The following is a 23,750-nucleotide window of genomic DNA, read 5'->3' on the forward strand; positions in this document are numbered from 1 at the left end:
CTGACATCAAGATTGTTGTCGGTTGACTCTCTTGACACCTAAGACTATCCACATAGGCAACAATGTCGCGGGATAAAACGTACTGATTTGCATATGTAAACCATCCCTTTTGTTTTTAATGGCTTTTAACCGGAAAAGTGTTAATTGAAAACAACAACTGCTCGACTACTCGCACGTTGGCGTCCAGATTGACAATAGCTACGAACAATACATTTTGTATATCTGAGCTATTTTGTGTTGCTTTAATAAGCTCTTGCGAAATTTCAACATTGCTGGTTATAATTTCTAACTTGAATCGTCCTTTGTTGTAAAATTGTGAACTTCAATAGCGACTGTTGTCATTTATGACGTCATTATCCAAAACTGACGTCATAAAATGAAAGACGCTAGTGACGTCATTAGCTAGTGCATTTCGCTCGTGATTTTATGCGAAGCGGACGTGCTTTAAATTTCTCTTGAAGGTAGGTAAGTTTTTGTTTCCTTGCGAACCGTTACCAGTACAAATGCGTTAAGACTTATATATTTATCTATCGCCAAATGCGACAAAGCACTTTACTTGAAGTAAAAGTGTTACAAAAGTAAATAGCTGGATGAAAATCCAATGTGTAACGTTATCTAACCAACTGAAATTTTGAGCATGTTTTGTAAGAGCACACACACATGTACCGAAGTTTCGTTGTTGTATCCTCGTTGCAAGTTTGATTTAATATTTGGAGTGAGCCGTCTACAAGAGAAGAAAACTGAATGTTTGTTAAGTTCAAGAAACAAACGTGTGACTGAAGTATGGTAAATCGTTGACGTTTTTATGACGAAACTTCTTTGTCTTCAAAATTATGTCACGAAGTTTTTACTACGGGTCGGAGCAACTGAGAAGACTGGCTCTCAATGCAAAACAACGATTGTCACTGTGCTTGTAACATAATATATGTACTGTCGCTATATTATCACACGCAATGATCGCGCTGTTTCGAAATTATCACACTAGACCAGAACAAGTAGCTTTCATAATGATAAAAGCTCCTTGTTCTAGAACTGGAACGGTGTCAGCACCGCGTCTGACTATGATTGAATTCTAGAACAGAATTGTTCACATACAAACAGAAGTTTAGTCCTGATACTTATCGCGACGACTAGCTATTGTCTAGGGTACAAATTACCTGAGTTTTCAGGGTGACACACTGACGTATCTATTCTCTGATATAGTTTTTATCTGCCTGAGATCGAGATGTCAAGCGAAGCAATGAAGGAAGGCCCCCTGACGGGAAAGTCAGGCAGTGCAGACCACCTCGACCATGGCGATGCCGCATCCAGGGTAAACTTTGTAATATAATGCTTTATGATATTTATTGAATACCATTGTCAATGATTGCACTTCGTGCCCCCCTCCCCCCTCGACAGGAAACTTTGCATGCATTTTTTTTTTAATTATTACCTTTGTGAAGTTTGTCTAAAGATATCCATCTGTTTTCCTTATATTCTGTGAAGGTTTAAAAATAAGTAAAAGTCTCTGACAGAGTAAGATGTTTCTAAGTACATTTGCTGTCTTTTGTTACTGAACTGTGAAGACAAGTGGGCCTTCAGTTTCAGACTTTTACAAACTTTTAAGTTCATTGAAGTTCATCCGTATTGGTAGAAGTCCTTCAGATCAAAGTTGAACTGTAACTTCTGACACAAAAATTGGACTTCCCAAATTGTCAACTGTCCAATTTTTTGCAAGACAATACTCAGAAAAATGTGATAATGTTGACCAAGCCTTTATTTCTCCTCAGACGATGCTGGCTCAAACAAAGCCTGTCACACTAGTCCTGAAGGGTGTGTTCAGTGAGGAGATTTTCATCTTCGGGAGTTGGGATTCATGGCAGAACGGCAGTAAGGTCACCAAAAGGTGAGATTTGTGTAACAGTCATCATCATCTATAGATTAAAGGTGGCATCTCACTGCACTTGGGGCACTGGTGCGGCACTGCGGGGTTTAAAAGATTATTGAACGGATCCGGATTTCAAAGGTAAAGAATGAATTTTCTCGAACGTTTTGTGTATTTTGTTGTCTTCTGGGTCATACTTTTACGTACTACGTAATGTTTAAATTATTTTTAAAAAATTCAGCGAAAATAACACAACAGTGCCGCAGTGCACAAACCCTGCAGTGCCGCATCGGTGCCACAAGTACGGTGAGAAACCACCTCTAGACTTACAGAACATAGTGATCCCCTCGTTTATTTTTGTCTTAATTGTTCTCCAAGTGTCGTGTTTTGGTTTGAAATGTTTTCTGTGTTGCAGTTATGCAGTCCATTTGAGAAAAGTTGAAAAAAGATATTTATGATGTTAACGAAATCCAGCAAGGTTCAACAGAATTGAACAGTAGTAGCCTAGTTTTAATAGACTCTCCAAGCAGACGTTGTTGGGGAAAATCGTGACCTTTTTCTTATATGCCATTTGGGGAGGCTGGTAAAAACATACGGCATATTATTATAAGGTAAAGGTCACGATTTTCCCCACATACCTCTGCTTGGAGAGTAAGAAGCCTCCATTTACCCTAATTGTTGACTCACTCACTGTGTCGTTTACAATAGGTATACTCTAACAGATGTTTGTTTGCATAACGTTATGTATTTCTTTTTTTTTAGTGACAGGGATGACGAATATCAGATTGACCTGAAACTTGGAGCTGGGCGATACGAGTTCAAATATAAGACCGCCACTGGACACTGGTTCCACAACGAGGACATGGTAAATACACATGCGGTCATTGGTTCTACACTGTAGTTTATTCAAAAAGGCAGCAGCCATTGCCAGAGTTGGACAAGTTGTCAAAACGTCACTTGCTCTACTGTTGGGCAAGTACATGGTCATTTTTACTGGCCCAAACCAACTTTTTGGTAGGTTGAATGTAGGTGTAAAAATGGTTCCAAACATTTCTTACACACACGCAAACGTGCACACACACACATGCACACACATACATCCTATACATGCAGTGCAACTTGCAAGAATGCCTTGCTATATATCAATTAAATAACCTATTTTCTCTTACTTCAGCCCACAACTATGAACGTCTTCGGAACCCTGAACAACATCTTGGATGTACCGGCTGTTCCCTCTGCGGCCAAGGACGAGGTAGCCTCTGCGGCCAAGGACGAGGTAGCCTCTGCGGCCAAGGACGAGGTAGCCTCTGCCGTCAAGGACGGGGTTCCCTCTGCCGCCAAGGACGGGGTTCCCTCTGCTGCCAATGACGGGGTTCCCTCTGCCGCCAAGGACGGAGTTCCCTCTGCCACCAAGGACGGGGTTCCCTCTGCCACCAAGGACGGGGTTCCCTCTGCCGCACAGGACGGGGTTCCCTCTGCCGCCAAGGACGGGGTTCCCTCTGCCACCAGGGTCGAGGTTCCCTCTGCCGTCAAGGACGGGGTTCCCTCTGCCGCCAAGGACGGGGTTCCCTCTGCCACCAAGGACGGGGTTCCCTCTGCCACCAAGGACGGGGTTCCCTCTGCCACCAAGGGCGGGGTTCCCTCTGCCGTCAAGGACGGGGTTCCCTCTGCCACCAAGGACGGGGTTCCCTCTGCCACCAAGGGCGGGGTTCCCTCTGCCACCAAGGACGGGGTTCCCTCTGCCACCAAGGACGGGGTTCCCTCTGCCACCAAGGACGGGGTTCCCTCTGCCGCCAAGGACGGGGTTCCCTCTGCCACCAAGGACGGGGTTCCCTCTGCCACCAAGGATGGGGTTCCCTCTGCTGCACAGGACGGGGTTCCCTCTGCCACCAAGGACGGGGTTCCCTCTGCCACCAAGGACGGGGTTCCCTCTGCCACCAAGGACGGGGTTCCCTCTGCCACCAAGGACGGGGTTCCCTCTGCCGTCAAGGATGGGGTTCCCTCTGCCGCCAAGGACGGGGTTCCCTCTGCTGCACAGGACGGGGTTCCCTCTGCTGCCAAGGATGGGGTTCCCTCTTCCGCCAAGGACGGGGTTCCCTCTGCCGCCAAGGATGGGGTTCCCTCTGCCGCCAAGGACGGGGTTCCCTCTGCTGCACAGGACGGGGTTCCCTCTGCTGCCAAGGATGGGGTTCCCTCTTCCGCCAAGGACGGGGTTCCCTCTGCCACCAAGGACGGGGTTCCCTCTGCTGCCAAGGACGGGGTTCCCTCTGCCACCAAGGACGGGGTTCCCTCTGCCGTCAAGGACGGGGTTCCCTCTGCAATGGATCAGAAGATTCTGAAAGCCGAGGATAAGACGACCATTGTTCCCACTTCAAACAATGACAACTCTGCGAAAGATAAGAGCACTCGCTGCGGCTGCTTCAGAGGCCTTTGGAAGGCTCTGTTTAGCCGGAAGAAGAAGTCCCAAAAGGCATCGTCAGTCAGCTGAGACACAATGGGGGCATTCAATGAGTTTTGATAGACTGTATTTTACTATTCTAGTATCTTGTTGGCTTTAGGATGCCATTGCTTAAATTAATGTCTCTGGATATGATAACTGGGGCAAAAAGAGGCAGTTACAACTGCAGTATGTGGATATCATATTGTTTTGTAGTTGTTAAGATGCCATACTGTTAATGCAAACCATATGTTGTTGCAACATTACTTTCTGACAATACCATAATCAGTGGCAGACTCTGTTTCATGTATGTTGACTAAATGTACAGAAGTGGTACATGGCGTGTTGTGCCTTGATGTTGTTTAGGAGTCATGCAACACAAACAACAAACTAGAAAACAGCATCATGATGTCATGTTGGACTGTACAATAAGTTATGCAGAGACAGGGATGTGAGGTACTGTACAAGCAGGCACACAGCAACCAGGCCACAGGACACGTCTTGTCTGGTACCCAGGGTAACTGGAGGGAAATATAAATGGAAGATGTAACGTTAACGTTGATAACATTATGAATTCCAGCCACGTTCAAGGCGGAATAAAAATTCTAAATTGAAATTATGCGGCTCCAGATGTCTTAAGTTACTGTTTGATGATTGATTGATAGGTGGATCAGGTAATGTAAGTTCATAGGATCATGCCATGAAAATATCTGTAGAGGAGGGTAAAGGTAAAGGAAGACTGCCATAGTCTTAGTAAGGCCCAATCTAGACACAGTTTTTACCGATATCTGTGGAGATGTCGGGAGGGATCTGGAACGTTGGCTGCGGGACACCAGTGGCACTTGCAGTCATAAACAGCTATATAGCCTGATGAGCCCACGTGATATGCTAATGAGCCCTCCCAAAGTCAGGACACATCTACACGCCCACAGAAGCTGTCGGGGACCCCTGCCAAGCTATCAGGGACCCCTGCTAAGCTATTGGGCGAATGCTCCGGAACTGTCGGGAGAAATTCTGCCGATATCTTGACAGCGATATTGCAGCTCCCTGTAGACACTGAAAAAAAAGCTGTCGGCGAGAGGTTGTCGGCTCGCAGATATCGGGAAAAACTGTGTCTAGATCGTGCCTTAGTCCCCTAGGCCACAGAGCCACTGTGTCTAGGGCACCTTATTGGAAGGCATAGCCCAACCCTCAACTCCCACCACCTTTTACATGTACCTCCCCAAGCAAAGTCAGGTACCCATTTTAACACCTGGGTGGAGTGAGCAAAGTCGTGTAAAGTGCCTTTCCCAAGGGCACTAGATTGGTAGCTTGACAGTTTTAAAAGGACCTCTAGGTTCTTGGCTAAACACCCCACAGCTACACCACATGACCCCACAATAACGGACAAGTTGAAAGAGATGGGAGTTTACTGGGAGCTCACCTCTCATCGCCAGTGAGTTACATGTGAAGACAAACATCCTGGTGAGACCCAGGTACACCGTGCTGTTGGTCTCACCCCAGATGACCGCTGGGATGACCAGTAACTTCCCAAAACTGGACAGCAACAGAGCACGAACCACTGAAGAAAAGCTGGGGAAAAAAACAACGTTTGTCTGTGTGAGTCTTACCTAAAAGAACAAAGTGGTGATTTATTCAGATCACTGGGTTTTCAGCATTCGGCAGTTCTAAAATGGTCTGGGTACCATCCGATTCCTACCGGGACTTCTAGCCTTTGCTGCATTAGGTAAAAATCAGGGCAACAAGCAGGGTTGTTTCCAGCTTTGGATTTTTTTCCATGCCACTCATTGTTTGGGAGCCCATGCATGTTGTTGATTTTCCTTTTTCCATTCTAAACATGTCATTTCAAGCTTATGAAAAAAAAAGATTTTCCAAAGTTCCATGTCATGAAGTTCATATTTTTATTTGAATATTATGCTTTCTAAACTAGGTAAATAAAATCATTCAACTTCATTGACTAAAAGTGTGGAATAGATTCCCCTACCTTACATCAGGAAACAGCACCTCTCTGCTAACCCACAACAGCAGCATACAGCATCCAAGGAACACGGCCAACTCTGAGAGAGAAGGAAAGAAAAGCAGATGTATCTATAGCGGACCACCTTTCCGCAGTCGCTCAGTGATAGCTTTAGCATGATACACTTTCTCACACATGGTAGTTTGAGACCAATTAGTTGTACAGACGTCTTTAATCAGCAAAAAGACACTTGAATGAAAATCAAGGTGGTGAACAATCTAAACCCATACTATTCCCCCAGGCCTCATTTTATCTTAAAATTTTCAATTTTTGAATTATGAAATTGTCCCTACATAGAATGACAGACTCTGGGGAAAACCTTTAGCCCGGATGCCATTCATTATACATTGTACTAAAAAAGAAAAAAATTTGAGACTTTTACAAACACATCATGACCAAAACCTCACAACACTGGTATCCAGGCTAGAAAACTCAAGCCTGCAATCCAGTATTGTTTAAGCTTAAGTCCACTTCCAATACGAGCGATCGCTGTTGTTGTTTATATCCGGGGTATTGGACGGTTGTTGCCTACCAGGACGTCAGTAGATTGGATAAAAAATTGATATTCAAATTAGCGATTCAAATTACTGGTTAATGTTTAAATCAATCATTTGGAAAACACCTGCTTTTTGCCTACCACTGCGTCACCGTGACATCATCGCGATCGCTCGTATGGCAAGGTAGCATGTGACTGTTAGAAGTGGCTAGAACCTACTACGTGTGGTAACAACACTGACATCTATGCTAGGAGAAAACCCAGGAACTGACCGACTGTTGCCAGGAGGAACATGAGGTAGAAGTCCCACTCCAGAGCGTAGAAGCCCAACTGGTGTTGTTGTGAGTCTGTGGTGTCAGCTGACTTCAGCTGGGCCCACTTGATGTAGGCATCACACAGCAGACAGATCACAGACAGTCTCCAGTGGAACTGGGGGAGGGGGGTTGTACTGTTAGGAATATCTCAACACAATTCAATCTCTACATCTGGGTAAAAAATCGGAGACTTAAATTCCCAGGCTTTTTGAGCAATATCTATTGCTCTTCTTTAGCGTTACTAGAATGAACTGGCATCCAAGTGGACAAGACATGTCTGAGAAGCTTTACTCTCAGTCTCAGCTATAATGTATATACTGTACTAGTACATGATTGAAGGTCAGCACAGAAGGGTTTAAATATCGGGTGTATTTGCAGCCAGTAGGTACGTAATTTTTTGGAGTAATGAGGCTGATTTACGCGATCGAACACAAGACCCCCATTTTATGTCAATTCCGAAAGATGAATTCGTGAATTCTTTGTCTGGCTTCAGCCTCCGGTCATCCTTAGGTGGTCTCCCATCCAAGTACTGACCGAGATCAAGGGGATCGGGAGTATCAACACTAGTGCTCAGTGTACCTTTATAACCTTAACAACTGTATGCTCATGTAGAACATAGGTCGGGATTAGGACCACTCACGTTAAGGTAATCATAATCATAAAGATGTAATTTGTGTAACGTTACCTGTATATCACTGTTGAGCAGGATGTGTCTGTAGGCCTGTGGTTTGTGTAGAAGTGCATCCAGTAGCACCAGCACAGGGTCGAACTCTACATACTTATCCACAACCTGTTCACACTGGTCCTGGGGAAGGGAAACAAGATAGTTAGACATAGGGACAGGGTCGAACTCTACATACTTATCCACTACCTGTTCACAATGGTCCTGGAGAGACATGGTAGTTATATGATAGACTGTAGGACAGTGTGATCTATCTATGATAGTATGTACACTACTAGTGCACTTCCGGGTTGGAGAACAGCACTGAGTTCAAGGTGAGCGAAGAAGTAACATTACCCCTTAAAACTGCAGACACTGTAGGCAATTCAACAATTCATAATAAAGGATATGAAAAAGCAGCAACTTCGTTGAACTAGCTAACTCTACTTACGCAGTGAGAGATTTTCAAATTGCCGCCTCCGAAGTCTCTGTACAGCTCCTCTGCCCCCCTCCCACATTCGATACATGTGTATTTCTTCATTCTTCTGGATCTTTCAAAACAAGCACGACAGTTTTGAATGTTGCTTTATAGGCAAAGGATAATAGACAGTGAAATTGAACGACTTTCATTCAGTAAATACAACAGCATCAGACAAATTGAAGTGTTGTCAGTTCGTCTTGATCTTGTGGGGATTGGAAAATCCGTCTGCTGGGTTAGCGGTGTAAAAGCGCCTCCTGTCGAAGTGTGTAATAAATACAGAGGTCTTTGTTGCTAGTGTAGAAGCGACCCCTAACAGATCCTAATAGCACTGCAGGTATGTTGTCGCGTAATAAAACGGTGTTATGAGGTCTTAAAAGAATGTCGTTGCCGTTATGTCGACCAACATCTGCTTGGAGAGCGCAGACAACATTCTTGCAGTACCGATTGAGTCCTCTAGAGGTCGCTTTCCTAGGGCAAGAGCAACTGGCTTACTGCAAAGGGTACAAACTATGAGAGGGAGTGCTTTTTCAGCAGTCCATCAAAAGTTACAATGCTGAAGTTGAGCAACTACATTACTACATCTTTCAATTCAAATCATTGCCGTTGTTTCAGCTTCCAGAGCTCTAGTGAATTACACTGAGACCACAAACGACAAATGGCATCATATATGGTCCTTTATTGAAATTTATAAAGAATTTACATAAACTATCAATACAAACTCTACTGGCACATACAAGTAAAAATAAAAGAGACCCCTTTTTGGAATAGGAAGTTGTAACTAACTTTAAATAAAAAAAACTCATGTACTCTTGTATATGTACATGAGTATTGTAACAAGAAAAGAAGTCAAACAGCATTCAGCATATTTTCTTTGTTGGACATAGGATGTCATCGTTCATATGGAAGTCAACTTGTGAGAAGTTTCCTGTACTGTAGTTATTTTGACGTCCTATCACAGGTATTACTTGATACAAGTATTTGTTATTACCACATGTTTACATGTACTATTTTAGTTTATATAACGTTACTAACATAGAAGGCAGCTACATGTATGTACAGACAATATCAATTGCTAAACAATCCAGTAGTCTGATGGCCTGGTATTCATTCTATTCTAGCTCGAGTTTGCTCTTCTTATTGCTTCTATGCAGAGAATTGTGCCCCGTCCCCATTAAAATGTTTGGTCCTTAAGCTAAGGGCACAACCCGCTGTACGTGTAAATACGTGCTGTCTACGTGCCAAAACATGGGCAATCTTTTGGGATTCAGAAGTGGTAAGTTCCGCCTCCGTACGAACTATATAGTGGGGAATCCGACAGATTGGGATCACGCAGACATGCCGTAGAACTTTACGTGCAGGCAAAACTTTGTGTGCCATCGGGCCGCGGATTCACCCCCGTATAGGCAACAAGCCTGCCCTGTACAGTCTGAACATTTTCAGAAATACGTGGTGGACGTGGCCTTAAAAAAAAAAGTATGGACAAATTGCACGTAAAGCAGGTTGTGCTCTTAGCTTTACCTACTGCATTATTTCAGGGATGGAATATTTTGTAGAGGCAGTGTAAAGGGGATCGAACTTCCAAACGCCCGTTCGAGTCTCATTATGTGTGTTACCACCTTGTTATGAGGACATTTTTGGTGAATATTTACAAAAATGCCAATAGTTTCTTTATCAACGGGTGCCTAACTACTGTAAATGCAGAAACTTTCGCGGTGGTTTAAGTTAATGGTCACGGTTTTTGCGGTGTCTGCTTTAATGCGAACGTAAAACCACCACAATGCAAACTTAAACCACCACAAACATTTTTCCATGGCAGTAAGAGGCTACAGTGCATGGTGCTACCGCGAATATAAACCACCGCGAAAAGTCATTTTTCCTGCTACCGCAAAGTCAAATATCTGCGAACGTAAATGAATTTACAGTATTTGGCAAGCAAAGCAAACTCCGGAGAAAACCGGAGCTAGACTAGGATGAACACTACACTGGTTGTTTTGAGGTCCAAGTGGAGGGACTATCTCTTCTTGCTTTCCTTACAGGACACCACGTATCGCTGTGCCACCGTGAGGGGAGGGGAGTAGCCGTCAGCGTAGGAGGTGTCCTCAAACAGCACTGAGTAGTCATCCTGTGGCTTAACAAGACACAAACATGTTGTAAGTTTTGGAACAAACCAGAAAGGCAACATTTTTGAGAAAATGCTTGATATTTCCCTGTCTGTAATTTGCCTTTTATGAAACAAATACAGGTTTTGCTATAATAGAAAATCTGTAATTACTAATGCAGGTTTTGCTATCACAAACCTAATGCAGGTTTTGTTTTCACAAACCTGTTATTGCTGTAAGAGCTAATATTTCATTCATATTTGCTGGAATCGCTAATATTTTGTCATAAATATTTGAGGGAACAGCTAATATGCTGATGTCACTGACAATTCTTAGCTCTGATTGGTTCATGACGGAAGAAGAACAACACACCAGCAAAAACAATATTTTCTCCTTTGGGAATGCAGACCTACAGCAGTGGAAAAGTCTTCTTATTTTTTTGGAAAAGTTCACTTTCAACTCCAAATTGCTTAATATCACCACAAAATTGTGGCGGATGGAAATATGTACGTACCCTTGTGGGAGGCGCATGTATCAGGGCTCTGTAGAAACATGTGGTCTGTGGGTACAAGGCTAGCACCAACTGCAGAGAGAGAGAAAAAAACATCATTGGTGAAACAAAGAAACGGACTCACACAATAAGGCTGTTTCAGATATAGGCCCAACATAAACAGGTGCAACATAAAGTTCTATGGCATGTCTGCATGCTCCAAAATCCACCGGAGTCAGTACTTACCACTTACGGATCCCAAAAGGTTGCCCACGTTTTGGCACGTAGACAGCACGTATTTACACATACGGCAGGTTGTGCCCTTAGCTTAACTGGGATTCCATTCATTTGAATTCTCTGATTCTACGTCTTCAAAATTTCATTACAGCAAGACCTACCACGGTCAAACATGACTATCATATTCATTCTTAAAGAAAATAGTCATACTCACAGTGGCTATCATAAAAAGGATCCTTAATGCTTAGATAAACAAGGAAAACAAGGGACCAACAAAAAGTGGCAATAATGTCCAGATGGTCCTTATAAAAGGTTGTTACTAGTACATGCGTGTATGACTTTAAGAAAGGGTAACACTGACCGTGTCTTTATGGAAGAGTGCTTCTGGGTCTGTCTCAGGATTTGCCTTCCACTGGGGCAGTGGGATGACTCTCCTACGGCTCAGGGTGTGTCTCCTGGAGGAAAACAGAATGTTAAAATATCCAGTTGAAGAGAGTCATTAGTCACGTATGTAAACAGTTAATAGAATATTTCATCTATCAGTGACTAGTTTTGACTGGTAAGTACACATACCTCCAAATTTTCAATGACTATCAGTCCATCAGTCCAGCGAGAGTGGAGAGAACTAGGTAAAAACTTGCGTAACCACCAAACCTATCTATGACACTATTAAGATTATTGACCAAGAACCACGTAAGGCCCATAGGAAGGTTAAAGAAGCAGTCCACATCCAGTTGGAAGGTGCGAAGCTGAACCGCAACGATGGCTGGGAGCTGCCCAAGTCCTACTTACCACTACTCCGCAAGGAGGCGGGGGGTGAGGGGCAGAAGATCCATGCAAGTCTCGACCTAGTTCTCGCAACTCTCGTGAGAACTAGGTCACTCCGTGATCATGAGGGGCTGATAGTCATCGAAAATTTGGAGGTACGTGTGTTTACCTGTCAAAACTAGTCACTGATTGATGAAAAATATCCAAATAACTAAAATATCCAGAGTCTACATACTACAAGCCACAACAAACAGTCTACTACTGTAATCCTACAGAAATGTTCCCCATGCAGAAATGTCCCCCATGAAAGAGTCACAGAAAAGGCAGAGAAAAACTTACTCTTTCCCTTCTTCACTGTCAATGTCGTCCACTTCATACCTGAGACATGGAGCACAACAAAAGTTGAAAGACAATAAACAAGTTGCTAATATTGTTCATGTCTGGAAAGGAAACTGTTATTCTGTTGGCACACCTACCATTACAATTAAGACCCCCCAAAAGGGCTAGGGTCTGTCAGCAGGTTTTTGTTAAAATCACAGGGCTCGAAATACTGCACTGGTGCAGGTAACATTGAAAATTACCTGCACCAGACAAATTTAGTACCTGCACCCACTCAGAATTTAGGCAGTATGGATCATACTAAAATTGTTTAGTAATCAATGCTATTTTTTCTTTTATACTTAATAGATGGTAACAGTCAATGCAGCTAATAACAATCCACATACACCTACATCATATGACATTTATGTATAAAACCCAGTACATGGACCCATGCAGGTTAGGTGCAGGCAGACACCAGGAATACCTGCACAGCTCTAATTTCACCTGCACTAACCTGCATATGCAGGTGGTACTGTAAATGCATTAAGTTTGCGGAGATTTAATTTCGCAGAAGTGGGAAAATGGACTTTTCGCGGTGGTTTTAATTTTGCAGTAGCACCATGCACTGTAGTCTCTTACTGCCATGGAAAAATGGTTGTTTTAAATTCGCGGTGAAGGGGCCGTCGCAAAAATCGCGAACATTAAACCACCGTGAAAGTTTCTGCATTTACAGTATTCTGTTGAGACACCTTCTACCATAACAACTAAGATTCCCCAAAAAGGCTAGGGTTGGCAGATTTTCGCTAGGATCAGTCGTGTTCTTGGGAACATTTCTGTGACTTTTACTTGTTAGTGCCTGTATTAAAGGAGACCACTTCCGCTAGGATCCACTGTTCGTCCCCGTCTGGCCCCTTCACTCTCGCCGCCACCTTGTCTCCTGGTTTAGCCACATAGTCCGACCCTGCCTGGACCGCGCCACACAGGGGAGGGGGGCTGTGGAAGGAACCAACACCTTTTATTTCTATTTTCATTAAATTTCAACAAAATACAATGGACAGCTCAGGCAGTGCAGCTGATTTTGGGTGCCAAGAGCATAACATGTTCAAACTTATGTACATGTATAGAGCATTTACAACGGTAAACCCTAGTCGTCTTCAGTCAAAATGATTAAGAGAAAAAGATCTAAAACATACCGTAAATTCAACTACTTTTGCGGTGATCTTATTTTGTGGTATGAGCAAGAGGGAGATTTTTAGTTTAATTTTACGGCGTTAGAAATTCGTAGTTGAAATAATTTTGTAGCACATTAGTCATACGAAGGAGACATATTTTTGTGTCATGGATTCGTGTATGTGTAAACTGTGAAAACAAAAATGGCCATGAAAGTTCTAAGAGTTATGGTAAAAATCAGACCCAAAGAAACATAATTAAAAACCCTTACACTTGGGTACTATTTTGTTTAACCTACATGTTTTCTTCTTTGGGGAGCAAGAAATTTTGGAGTGATCCAAAGATGTAATGCAGTAAAAGCATAATCAACAAGATGCCATAGTACACACCTCTCTCCAGGCTTGCCTATCCACAGTGGTAGTGTCATAGCAGACTGCTGCAGTAGAGTCATCAGCACACCACGCCGCATGGTTTTCCTAAAAAGGGGGAACAAAAGATTACAGTCCTGCAAAAGACAGGGTTGGCAGGGAGGTCAGACCTGTCAAGCAAGCTGAAAGTACGTCTCTTTCTTTCAAAATGCATTAAGACAAGGATACCCGGTACAATGTAATTCAAACGTCATGTTTTGATAGCCTGATTAAATCTCACTTATTGCAGCCCACCCAAAATCTAGCCGGCCTCCTAGAAGGGGCCAATTACAGCCCCGGACAGCAGAGTTTGTGTAAAACAGGATATATATATTTGAATCATACAGATATACATTGTACAAACACAAGTGCTTGGGTTTGGTGGCTCTGTTTCTTCCTATGACTTTTTCTATTGCAACAGAAATGATTAGAACTTGTTGGAAACAATACTACAAATTACAATTCTTCATCAGACAGATACCAGAACAAAAGTTTTATTTCCCTTAAAACTACATGTAAGTTGAAAGCCATTGCCACCCCCCTCCCCCCACAACTGGCTAGGCTTGGTATAAGTTTTTGCTAGTGTCGATCAAGAAACACCACATTTTGGTCCTATGCCTCTTTACTAATGTGTGTTTCTGTACTCTATACTTACTGTATGTACAAAAATGTACTCCCCTTACCTTGGTGGTTCTTGTTCCATAAAGATTCCTGCACTCTTAGCAGCTTGAAAAAAACAAAGGCAAATTTATTGAGTCAAGCCGTCTTTTGGTCAAGATATGTGAGAAGTGTTGTCTTCTACCAGCTCAAATGCTGAGAGGTCAAAAAGTAGTTCAATGACATACAGGGTTAAGAAAATAAGAAGCAATCTTCCTTTCTCTTATCACGTCTTGTTCAAACTTCACAGAATAAGGTTTTGAAAAAGTTGTAAGATTGTACATATATGTGACAAGCTGCATTACTGAGTAGAGTATCCTACCTATTCTCCTCTCATTCCGAATGGCCTTGATTTGAGCAATCTTGTCCAAGCATTTTCTCAGCAGGCTGGAATTAACAAAGAAAAAACTTTGTCTTGGAGTACTTTAAAAGACAAATCTTTCTCTAAAAATAAAATACAAATCTTTCACACACTACATGTATAATAAACATTTCTGTTTGCCACCATTAAGATTTGGTGTTGAAAATGTTGTCTGTCCTAGAGAAATAGATGTAGATACCAAGTTTGTGGCTATTGCTGTGTTTACTAAATGGGAATCTTAGGAATTAATGCACTTACTCTGCCTCTACTTCAGCGTCAGCCTTAGCTGTGCTGTATAAGCCTCTCAGCTTGCTCTTGAAATATGGAGACACGGCTGAAACATGGGGGTAAGGTGCAAAAAACATTCAGCACAAAGTGAAGTAAAATGTCACCTCAGTCATACTGAGAAAATTTAGATGATAAAAAAAAAGAATCAAAACCAGAAAATATGCTTAAAATTCATCTGCCTTCAATCAATAATTCGCAAGCATCATAGTCTGATGCATAGCGTCTACAGACATGGACGGTTGCATCGGAAGGAATCATTTTGAAACAAAGATTGAACTGGATTTTCTGACACAAAAATTGTCCCAATTCTTGACCTTCCAACTCTAGTCTTTGTCCTGTACTGAGCAATCCACTGCTTCTGTGATGTCACACTGCGCAGAAAGATCACATGACCTGTGATCAGTGGATCATAGGTTGCAGAAAGATAATGGAACTTAATCAACACATACTTGGAGCACCACTATACACCAAGTCACATGTTTAATCTGCATAATGTGACGCCACAGAAGCTGTGAATTGCCTATTTCTTGGAAAAGACTTAGTCTAGAGTTGGAAAGTTGAACTATCCAACTCAAGTCTTTCTTTGAATTACAGTTAAAACTTTGCTTCAAAACCCAGACTCAATCACTGACACAGGACAACACAGTTTTAAGGGTTAAAACTGTCAACCTTAAGTTAGTTTGAACCACCACGGTATGAAAGAGATCTCTACCTACCTGTGGATGTACCTTTGGACTTGCCCTTCTGTTCGTACTGGATTCTCTCGTGTGTTTTCTGAATGTTGGTGAGGTTGTGCTCACTGCGGGCCCTTTCCTCCTGAATAGGATATATTAAGTAAACATAAGTCTGGACAAATGACAATCTACAGAAGTTCTGTTTTGATTGGATTGGTTTGAGTTGACCTGATTTGCCCAAAGGTTCAAGTTGACAATGGTTTGACTCCGAGTCATCTGACATCTAACTTGTGTGAGATTGTGTGGCACAATCGGCAGTGCATTGGGCTCAGGCCCAAGAGGTCTCGAGTTAGAACCTTGCGATGCCTCCTAATCCTATCTTGTTCCCTTGGGAAAGGCACTTTACATGACTTTCCTCACCTCACCCAGGGGTAAAAATGGGTACCAAGATTTGACTAGGGCCGTCCGTTGGATAAGACTTTAAATAGAGGTCCCTTGTTTGGGAAGAACCACACCCCAAGCACGTAAAAGAACCCGCCAGACTTAGAAGAGTAGGGAACCTTCCCGGTGTGAGTGGATCAAAAACTTACAGTCGGTATATAGGCTACAGAATCTTCAGCATGTTGAAGTTGGTAGTCTCAAACAAAAGAAGAAGAGGACAGAGTGGTTGGTCTGAGTTGGCCTGATTAGCCATAGCCCATGGTCCAAGTTGACAATAGTTAGACTCTTAGAGTCATCTGACATCCTTCATTAGTGTAGGAAGTCTTACATTGGATGGTATTGCGTTGTGTTGTTGTATTTTGGAGACTGTGGGTGGAGTAGTGTTCTTAGATTGTGGTCATTTGACATTCGTACCTGCGAATGGAATCATGGAATCGGCCGCTGAACGTCAAACAGCAGTGTTAGCGCTCGTTTGCATGTGCGATGTTCAGACCTTTGAACACCTCAAATAAACTTGCATCCAAAGCACCAAGGCGTGTTTTTCCATTGTCTGCGCGATACATTCATCGTCCTCTTTTAAGTGTTCTCAAACCACCACAACAGCCCAAACAATAGGGAAATACCACGATCTACGCTTTCCTTGATACCTTGATACTGCATCAAGGACAGAAGACTTCAGCCTGTTGTGTCCTGATCTTCGCTCTTCACGTGACATACTTTCGACAAACCCAGTATTTGTCTAGTCTGGACTTAAACTGGTTGACTCTGGTAGAGCGTTCCAGTTAGACACGGTTCTGACGCTTAAAACTTCCCTACATTAGCAGTGATTTAGCACCCACCTGTGTCTGCTGTATGAGTTGATGTAGCTCCTTCAGTAAGTCCGGGATGCGGGTATCCAGGGCGGGGGACGAGGTGGCCGACTCCCCTCCAAACAGGGCGGAGCTGGAGGAGGCTGTGCTGGAGGCTGAGGCGGGGCCACGCCCACGACGCATGGTGACGAGTTCAATTTCTGTGGATGAACAACAGTACATGTAAATTAGCATGAAGGGCAGCTTTTGCAAGAGGCACTTATAACTAAGCACAAAGCATATATAGGATAAGGTAGAATCTTTAGCAAGGTAGCACATAAGTGCTTTATTAATAATAATTAAGTGATTTTGGAGCCCGAACTGCAAATATTCTGAATAAGCCTTCTCACATTAGTCAGGACACATGTGCGGCGACAGGAATTCTAGGTAATATGTCAAAGGGTAAGGCACACAAAAAGTAAACTGTCCTTGTCTTGACCATTGTTTCGATTTCATAACAATATCCAAGCGTGCGTATTTCAAGACGTTCATGCAAAACAACAATACTTCATTTATGCATCTATCAAAAAACATAAAACTACAGCAAAAGTTCCCGCATAACTGAACGTTATATCATAATTTGAGGACATTCAAAAATGTCTGTCAGCAGAAATTGAGATAATATTCCTTCTTCTGCTTGGGGATTACATAGTATCCCTGGTATTATCAAGAACCTCCTTGACTCCTTGTTATCATTCAGGAAACAGTTCAATGTGCCAACAACAAATATGAAGACCCCCCCCCCCCCCCCCCCCCTAAAAAAAAACTTTACACAAAGGACCACAAAAACCTACGAAGACTTTTCAAAGTCTGTCGGCACTAGAAAGCAATCAAACCACACCTGGCGACTTCCAAACAGTGTCTTGATGCTTTGGCGATTGTCTCTCGTTGGTTCCGATTGAATAAAACGAGATTTTGATGTTTTTTATGACAAGTCAATAAATCAAGACCGTCTTGCCGCCATCTTGGATTGCAGATCTCGTCCAGAAGTCGAATTCTCGCGAGATTTAGAGAGAGTTGCTTGATAACATGCAAACGTAACGCAACATAAGTAGACTTTTAAAACAATATGTCAAGAAAAATAGATCACTTTTATCCAAACATTTGTAATTACCGTAACAATAATATTTTTATATTGAATAGCGTATTGATGTTATTTTTAGTTGCAAAATAATGGCTTAATTTTGGTGCAGTTTTAGTGATGTTTTTGCGGGTTGCTGCGGCTGTTACTCATTTGCACAGAAAGCAGCCACCATTTCCCGAAATCTGATCGTTTCGGTGTTTTTATGCGCTGAGTTTTTAACGAAATGCGACATTATCGCGGTTTTTAAAGTGCCAGAACTAAGTTATCATCAAGTCCGTCTCCAGGAACCGGTGAGTAGACACAACTCGACTCGTAAACATCGATCTATTTTTCTTCCACCCATCTTGACACACACCTTCTGTTTTCAATCATGACGATTTTTGGCCCAAAGATCTTCCTCTTTCTTTGCATTCCACGAAAAGCTCCTTGGAGTAGGAAGACGAGTTTTCCTCAACTTATAAGATCTCGTGTCTTAAGAAACAACAGTCTGAATCTATGTACACATGTCTGCTGGATAGAGCACGGTGCCAAATCATGACAGTTTTAATTGCCGACTTTTACACATGCAAATGAAGTCATGGGGGGGGGGGTAATAGAAGTCTTATATAATTATTTACCCTGACTCTAGCAAGAAATTATTCTTGACGTCTTGGAGTTGCATTGTTCTTGAATATCTTCAAGATGTTCCTGAGGTAAATTCCATAATGACATGCATATTCTGACAAATTATGTTTAACATAATGATGATGATGGGTGTACTATTTGATGATGATGTACAAATACTGAAATAGGAACAACAGACATCATGGTTTCGATACTGTATAACTAACTATATAAGCAGGGATTTAATTTCACAAATAATATGGGGATAGAGGTTTTGGGTTGGTGGACAAAACAAGGGTAGCCGGGAAGAAGACGGAACAAGCATTTTCACAGTGGCTTTAAGTTTAAATTTACGGTGAATATATAGGTTACTGCAAAAACTGCGAACGTTAAACCACTGCACAAAATTCAATATTTACAGTATTCTAATACCATATTTTTGCATAGAAAGACTTGAGACCACTCACCAAGTACTTACTTCTAGTTCATTACCTTCAGATATACATCAAATACACAATATAGGTATCTCGTCTACCTTGTTGGACAAGATAATTAGTGAAGGGTTCATGCCTGTTGGGCCTGTTTGAATGTCAAAAGTTACTCCTGTAAATTAAGTATATAGAATCTTTTGGGGTGCTAGAAGCTTGATTTTAAACAGGCCAGTTGTAACAGTGGGCTTCAAGCGCTGCCAAACTGATCATGCCAACAGCTCTGAGCTTTTGGCATTGTGGTTTGCAGGTTGGATTGTGATCCGGCTGTCCGGGTTCGGCGCGGGTTCGAATCCTGGAAATAACCTTTGAGTCGGGATGTTGTTTCTTTCTGGTTGTTTCACAGTGGCTGATAGTATTATGACACAAAAGATGTATTTCTTTTTTTCAATCATAGAAACTAAAAGTTAAAATACAGTACTTAAAAGTAAAATGAGGGTCCCTTGTTAGAGGAGGTGCCTCGAGCATGTTACAACAACCTCATTACCCAGATGGTATGCAGGCTACTGGTGTGGCTGTAATAATAGAAAAACTGGAATGATAATGATAATCTGAAGCATTTAAAATATTCTTGCATGCATCATCACAATAGCCTGGATACAACACTGTTTCAAGGGCCTATACAGCCTAACTCCTCGGCTCTAGGGCCAACATTACCCCAAGGAAATTCTAAAGCAGTAGCCTGGGTACCTTCTGATTTCCACCAGGGCTCCTTACACTAGCTACCGTAAAGAGTAGCGAGTGTAAGGAGCCCCGGTGGAAATCGGTTGGTACCCAGGCTACTAGTACTAAAGCGGGCCCCTCTGAGTTATTAGTAGCCCCTGATATTGCTGAGATAGAATATTATTGAAAGGAGTCTGGTATCCAGGCTATCATCACACTTATCATGTGTCTAGTGTTACGTTCAATTATCATAAGTATTGAGTCTGCTGTCTGGTTAACAAACTGTTGTCTTCTTCAATTCTGATACATGTACATTTATACCAGTATCACAGTAACATATTACATGATGTAGCATTACACTATAAGTTGATAGTATAACACATTACATGATGTAGCATTGCACTATAACATATTACGTGATATAGCATGTTTGAATAGTTGATACATTGGTTAGAGCATCTTTGATAGCTTTGTCTATATTTGACATCACCCTGTGAAACAGGATGTTACTAGATCATGGAGCTTCCAGAAGAAGGTTTCTCATGGACAAGTCATTTGTAACGTCACGGCCCCATTTTCTAGTGCACATCGGGAGGTCACCAGATGTTTTCTGTTGTACAGAGAAATGTACATCACCAAAACATCTTGCACTGAAAGAGACATTGCATTATCAACAATTGCTATATCATTTAGGGGCCAGCAGATTTTAGACTGGCATCTAAGTCACATACTGTTGTTAAGATGTCAAAATTTACATTTAGCTCATGCCAAGAGGATAATAGAAATGTTTGGAAATGTACTATTGATGTTGTCTTACCTTGTTTCCTATTGGATATCCAAAATTGTCTTCAGTTCTTTTGCATTCATAAGGTATAAAAGACCAGTTTCTCAAAGATCACTTCAGTGATAGTAACGGTATTAGTAATAGTAATACTAGTGTTACTGGCAAGATAGTGGATGCTATATCTAAAAGTAAAACGACTGGCTGTTTCCAAAACCATATCCAGCTGCTTGCGTAACTGCTTTTTGTCATATCTTATTACCTGGATGTCTAAATAATGTTCATCAACGCAATTGTGCTATTGTTTGGAAAAATTGTTTAGACTTTGGAGCTTTGTTTCATTTTGTTTGATAACCAGCACTACTGGTAACAGGTTTTTAAGAGCCTAGACCAAAGGCTTTGTCAATGGGAGGGGCTGTTGTGTCGTTAATGGTTAGACTCAATTGTACTTGACACATGACCATGGCTGTGTCATTGATTTTGTGTGATTTTACTAATGACCTGTCACAGGATTCTCTGTTCAACTGCCTTCCAATATTATTACTCGGGATAGCAATTTTGATATGATTTGATATAATTTACTTATCAAGGAAACATATGATATTGAATTGTTTTTGTCATAGTTTTGAATTTAAGATGTAGGTATATAACATGATTTGGGGTGAAATTGTATTTCTTTATTTCGAAAGAATCATTTATATCCAGTGAAAATTAAAGGGACTTTATCAAATTAGGACTGGCTAGGTCAGGGCTGTTTCCATCGTTAGAATACTTTGTTCATTTGTACATCCCACTCATTGTTGGGAGATCATAATTGTAAATTTTGGTTGTTAAACCTGTTATTTTAAGATGGCAAAAATACGCTTTCATCAATTCCATGTTATGATATTCAGATTTTCTGGATGCACGGTGAAATTTAGGTCCTTCCTAACAAGCAAATTTGTGTAGAGGATGGAGGGACGGGTACTGGGTACTACTAAAGACAGCCTGGGTTTGAATATATTTTGTCAAGACTTTGAAACTGGATACAGAATGAGGCTCTAGTCTCTACGAAAAATCACTGTTCCCAAAGAACTGCATTCTTCTGCCTTAAGCCTTAGCAAAGAAAGGTGTTGGGCTCACTGTTTATCTTCCAACAGCTGCACACTCTAAATCTGTACGTACAGGAGATACCTGTGGAACTAGAACAGGTGTCATGTAACACTCATGTGGACAGTCTGTACAGGTTTGAGGTGTGATGGGAGAAACTTCATGAATCCCAAGAAAGATGTGGCATTGTCTTGTCCAATTGGTAGGTTGTTTTGCCCAGAAACCAGAGGTGCTGGGTTCAAAACCCCTAACAATAGTAACATGCCCCGATGTTGTGCCATTGCGGATCCCACCTTACACTACTTTCCTCACTTCACTCTAGCTTCAGTTAGGGACATCCAACAGTGACCCTCAGTTAAAACGTTAAACAGAGGTCCCTGAATGAGAAGAGCCACACCTCGAGCACGTTAAAGAACCCAACACACTTATCAAAAAGTGTAGGTGTTCTTCCGGTATGAATGAATCAAATAAACCTGTCTAGATATGCAGCTTGTAGTTATATTCAGTACTGTTCAGTACAAACCTGGTATGTTAGTTGTTACCCCCACATAGGGGTTTACCGGGTATGCATTTACCAACTAACAAACTATTAAGTATGAAGAGAAAAGTTGCTCTTTTGCTGACCATTGTCCTTATAGTTATTTCTTCATTGTTGAAGGAATGGTCAATGATGTAGGACAGGTGTTATTTTTCTTTGTGTGTGGTGTGTGTGTTGACAAGCTTCCAGGTGTAATGATATGGTTGACCTGGTGTCCTTGGCCAAATTCTTGGTGACATCACACATCACAGGTGCATGCCTTCTCTGACCCAGTACAAGAAGCTTTGTCAGAATTTTGACTGAAAGGTGTTACAATAGCTTACAGCTCTGTAACTTAGGCACGATCTACACACAGTTTTTCCCGATATCGGCGAGCCTACAACCATTCGCCGACAGCTTTCTTTCATCGTCTAGATGGAACTGCTATATTGCCATTACTATATCGGGAAAATTTCTCCCGAAAGGTCCAGACCATTCGTACGATACCTTACCGATACCTTAGCAGGGGTTCCCGACATCTGCCGATATCGGCGGATGGGGCTACATCGGGAAAAAATGTGTCTAGATCGGGCCTTATTATCAGCTTAGGTCAGCCACAAAATACACATGTACTTTGTGGTCACTATCTGTTTGTACAGTAACAGTAGACCCAAACTGTTTCTACCCATGCTTACCACATCCCCATTTTGACTACAGTACATCCGTCAAGATAATTACATCCATATGTACACATTTCTACATTCTCATCATTCTGCAAGTGCATTTACAATGTTCCTGCGTACTATAGCAACAGATCAAATACATGTAGAATTTGTCTCCCTACTCTAGGCTGACTATCAAACATACACTTTGGCTGTCCCTGAGGAATATCTTTAGTTGCTAGAATCTAGATAAAGTGTTGCTGTCCTTACTCTCCAAGCAGAGGTTGGTGGGAAAGATTGTGACCTATTCCTATCATATTTTTTTTTCGACCGGCCTTCCCGTTGGTGGGAAGGCCGGTCGAAAAAAAAATATGATAGGAGTAGGTCATGATTTTTCCCACCAACCTCTGCTTGGAGAGTAGCTGTCCTTAAATTCCCCTGTGCCTATCTCCGACAACTACTGTAGGCAACTATACAGCAGAACAACTTCTATTGTTGATGTTGCCATACTGATTATACAATACCAGGTGTATTTCTTCTTCCGAAGTTTCATTTCTGATATGAATCATGATATGATAGGATCTATGAGTCTGACCGAGTTTCCGTTACAAATGGCTTCCATCTCAATTTGTAATAAAACATTTACCCACATATTTTATTCATGCGTAATGTTACATTACCTATATTGGCATGTTTATCTTTTGCTCAAAAGTGCAAGATCATTTATTTGTGACATTTCTTTATAGAAATCTATTACAATGTACCTACATAAATATATATATTTCCTAATATATCTTAATATTGAACAGATTCTATTTATTTCACATCAATT

The 23,750-nt window shown here is 41.9% G+C and overlaps 4 protein-coding genes across 12 annotated transcripts in view; 2 read left to right on the forward strand and 2 right to left on the reverse strand.

Annotated features, from left to right (window-relative positions):
• The first annotated feature begins 219 nt into the window (after window positions 1-219).
• On the forward strand, window positions 220-4,761 carry LOC118425511 (velvet complex subunit B-like). 2 transcript variants are annotated; one of them, XM_035834386.1, is made up of 5 exons: window positions 220-461; window positions 1,204-1,312; window positions 1,770-1,885; window positions 2,627-2,729; window positions 3,039-4,761. In XM_035834386.1, the coding sequence occupies exons 2-5, from the start codon at window positions 1,226-1,228 to the stop codon at window positions 4,350-4,352; spliced, it is 1,620 nt and encodes a 539-aa protein (XP_035690279.1). In that variant the 5' UTR covers window positions 220-461; window positions 1,204-1,225; the 3' UTR covers window positions 4,353-4,761. The 2 variants fall into 2 exon arrangements, with proteins under 2 accessions (XP_035690279.1, XP_035690280.1); XM_035834387.1 differs by having other exon boundaries at window positions 379-465.
• Window positions 4,373-8,517, reverse strand: LOC118425515 (protein ARV1-like). Of its 2 annotated transcripts, none has more exons than XM_035834396.1 (6): window positions 8,241-8,517; window positions 7,814-8,014; window positions 7,087-7,243; window positions 6,286-6,358; window positions 5,725-5,873; window positions 4,373-4,822 (listed from the first exon to the last, which is right to left on the reverse strand). In XM_035834396.1, the coding sequence occupies exons 1-6, from the start codon at window positions 8,328-8,330 to the stop codon at window positions 4,713-4,715; spliced, it is 780 nt and encodes a 259-aa protein (XP_035690289.1). In that variant the 5' UTR covers window positions 8,331-8,517; the 3' UTR covers window positions 4,373-4,712. The 2 variants fall into 2 exon arrangements, with proteins under 2 accessions (XP_035690289.1, XP_035690290.1); XM_035834397.1 differs by having other exon boundaries at window positions 7,814-7,933; window positions 8,241-8,513.
• A 409-nt stretch (window positions 8,518-8,926) lies between these two features.
• Window positions 8,927-18,617, reverse strand: LOC118425513 (SAGA-associated factor 29-like). 3 transcript variants are annotated; one of them, XM_035834394.1, is made up of 12 exons: window positions 18,471-18,617; window positions 17,023-17,192; window positions 15,785-15,884; window positions 15,039-15,114; window positions 14,742-14,806; window positions 14,446-14,488; window positions 13,745-13,831; window positions 13,032-13,178; window positions 12,204-12,242; window positions 11,458-11,551; window positions 10,884-10,952; window positions 8,927-10,398 (listed from the first exon to the last, which is right to left on the reverse strand). In XM_035834394.1, the coding sequence occupies exons 2-12, from the start codon at window positions 17,173-17,175 to the stop codon at window positions 10,282-10,284; spliced, it is 990 nt and encodes a 329-aa protein (XP_035690287.1). In that variant the 5' UTR covers window positions 17,176-17,192; window positions 18,471-18,617; the 3' UTR covers window positions 8,927-10,281. The 3 variants fall into 3 exon arrangements, with proteins under 3 accessions (XP_035690287.1, XP_035690288.1, XP_035690286.1); XM_035834395.1 differs by lacking the exon at window positions 18,471-18,617 and adding an exon at window positions 17,873-18,030 and having other exon boundaries at window positions 8,927-10,392; XM_035834393.1 differs by lacking the exon at window positions 18,471-18,617 and adding an exon at window positions 17,873-18,030.
• Window positions 18,234-23,750, forward strand: part of LOC118425512 (CUE domain-containing protein 1-like) — a 29,727-nt gene continuing 24,210 nt past the window's right edge. For 2 of the 5 annotated variants that reach the window (XM_035834389.1, XM_035834388.1), the window contains exon 1: window positions 18,235-18,405. The gene's annotated coding sequence lies outside the window, so the exon portion shown is untranslated. Of the gene's footprint in view, window positions 18,406-23,750 lie in introns of all 5 variants that reach the window. The other 3 variants (XM_035834390.1, XM_035834391.1, XM_035834392.1) reach the window with 2 other exon arrangements.

This window comes from Branchiostoma floridae, chromosome 11, assembly GCF_000003815.2.
Source record: "Branchiostoma floridae strain S238N-H82 chromosome 11, Bfl_VNyyK, whole genome shotgun sequence".
Taxonomy (NCBI): Eukaryota; Metazoa; Chordata; class Leptocardii; order Amphioxiformes; family Branchiostomatidae; genus Branchiostoma; species Branchiostoma floridae.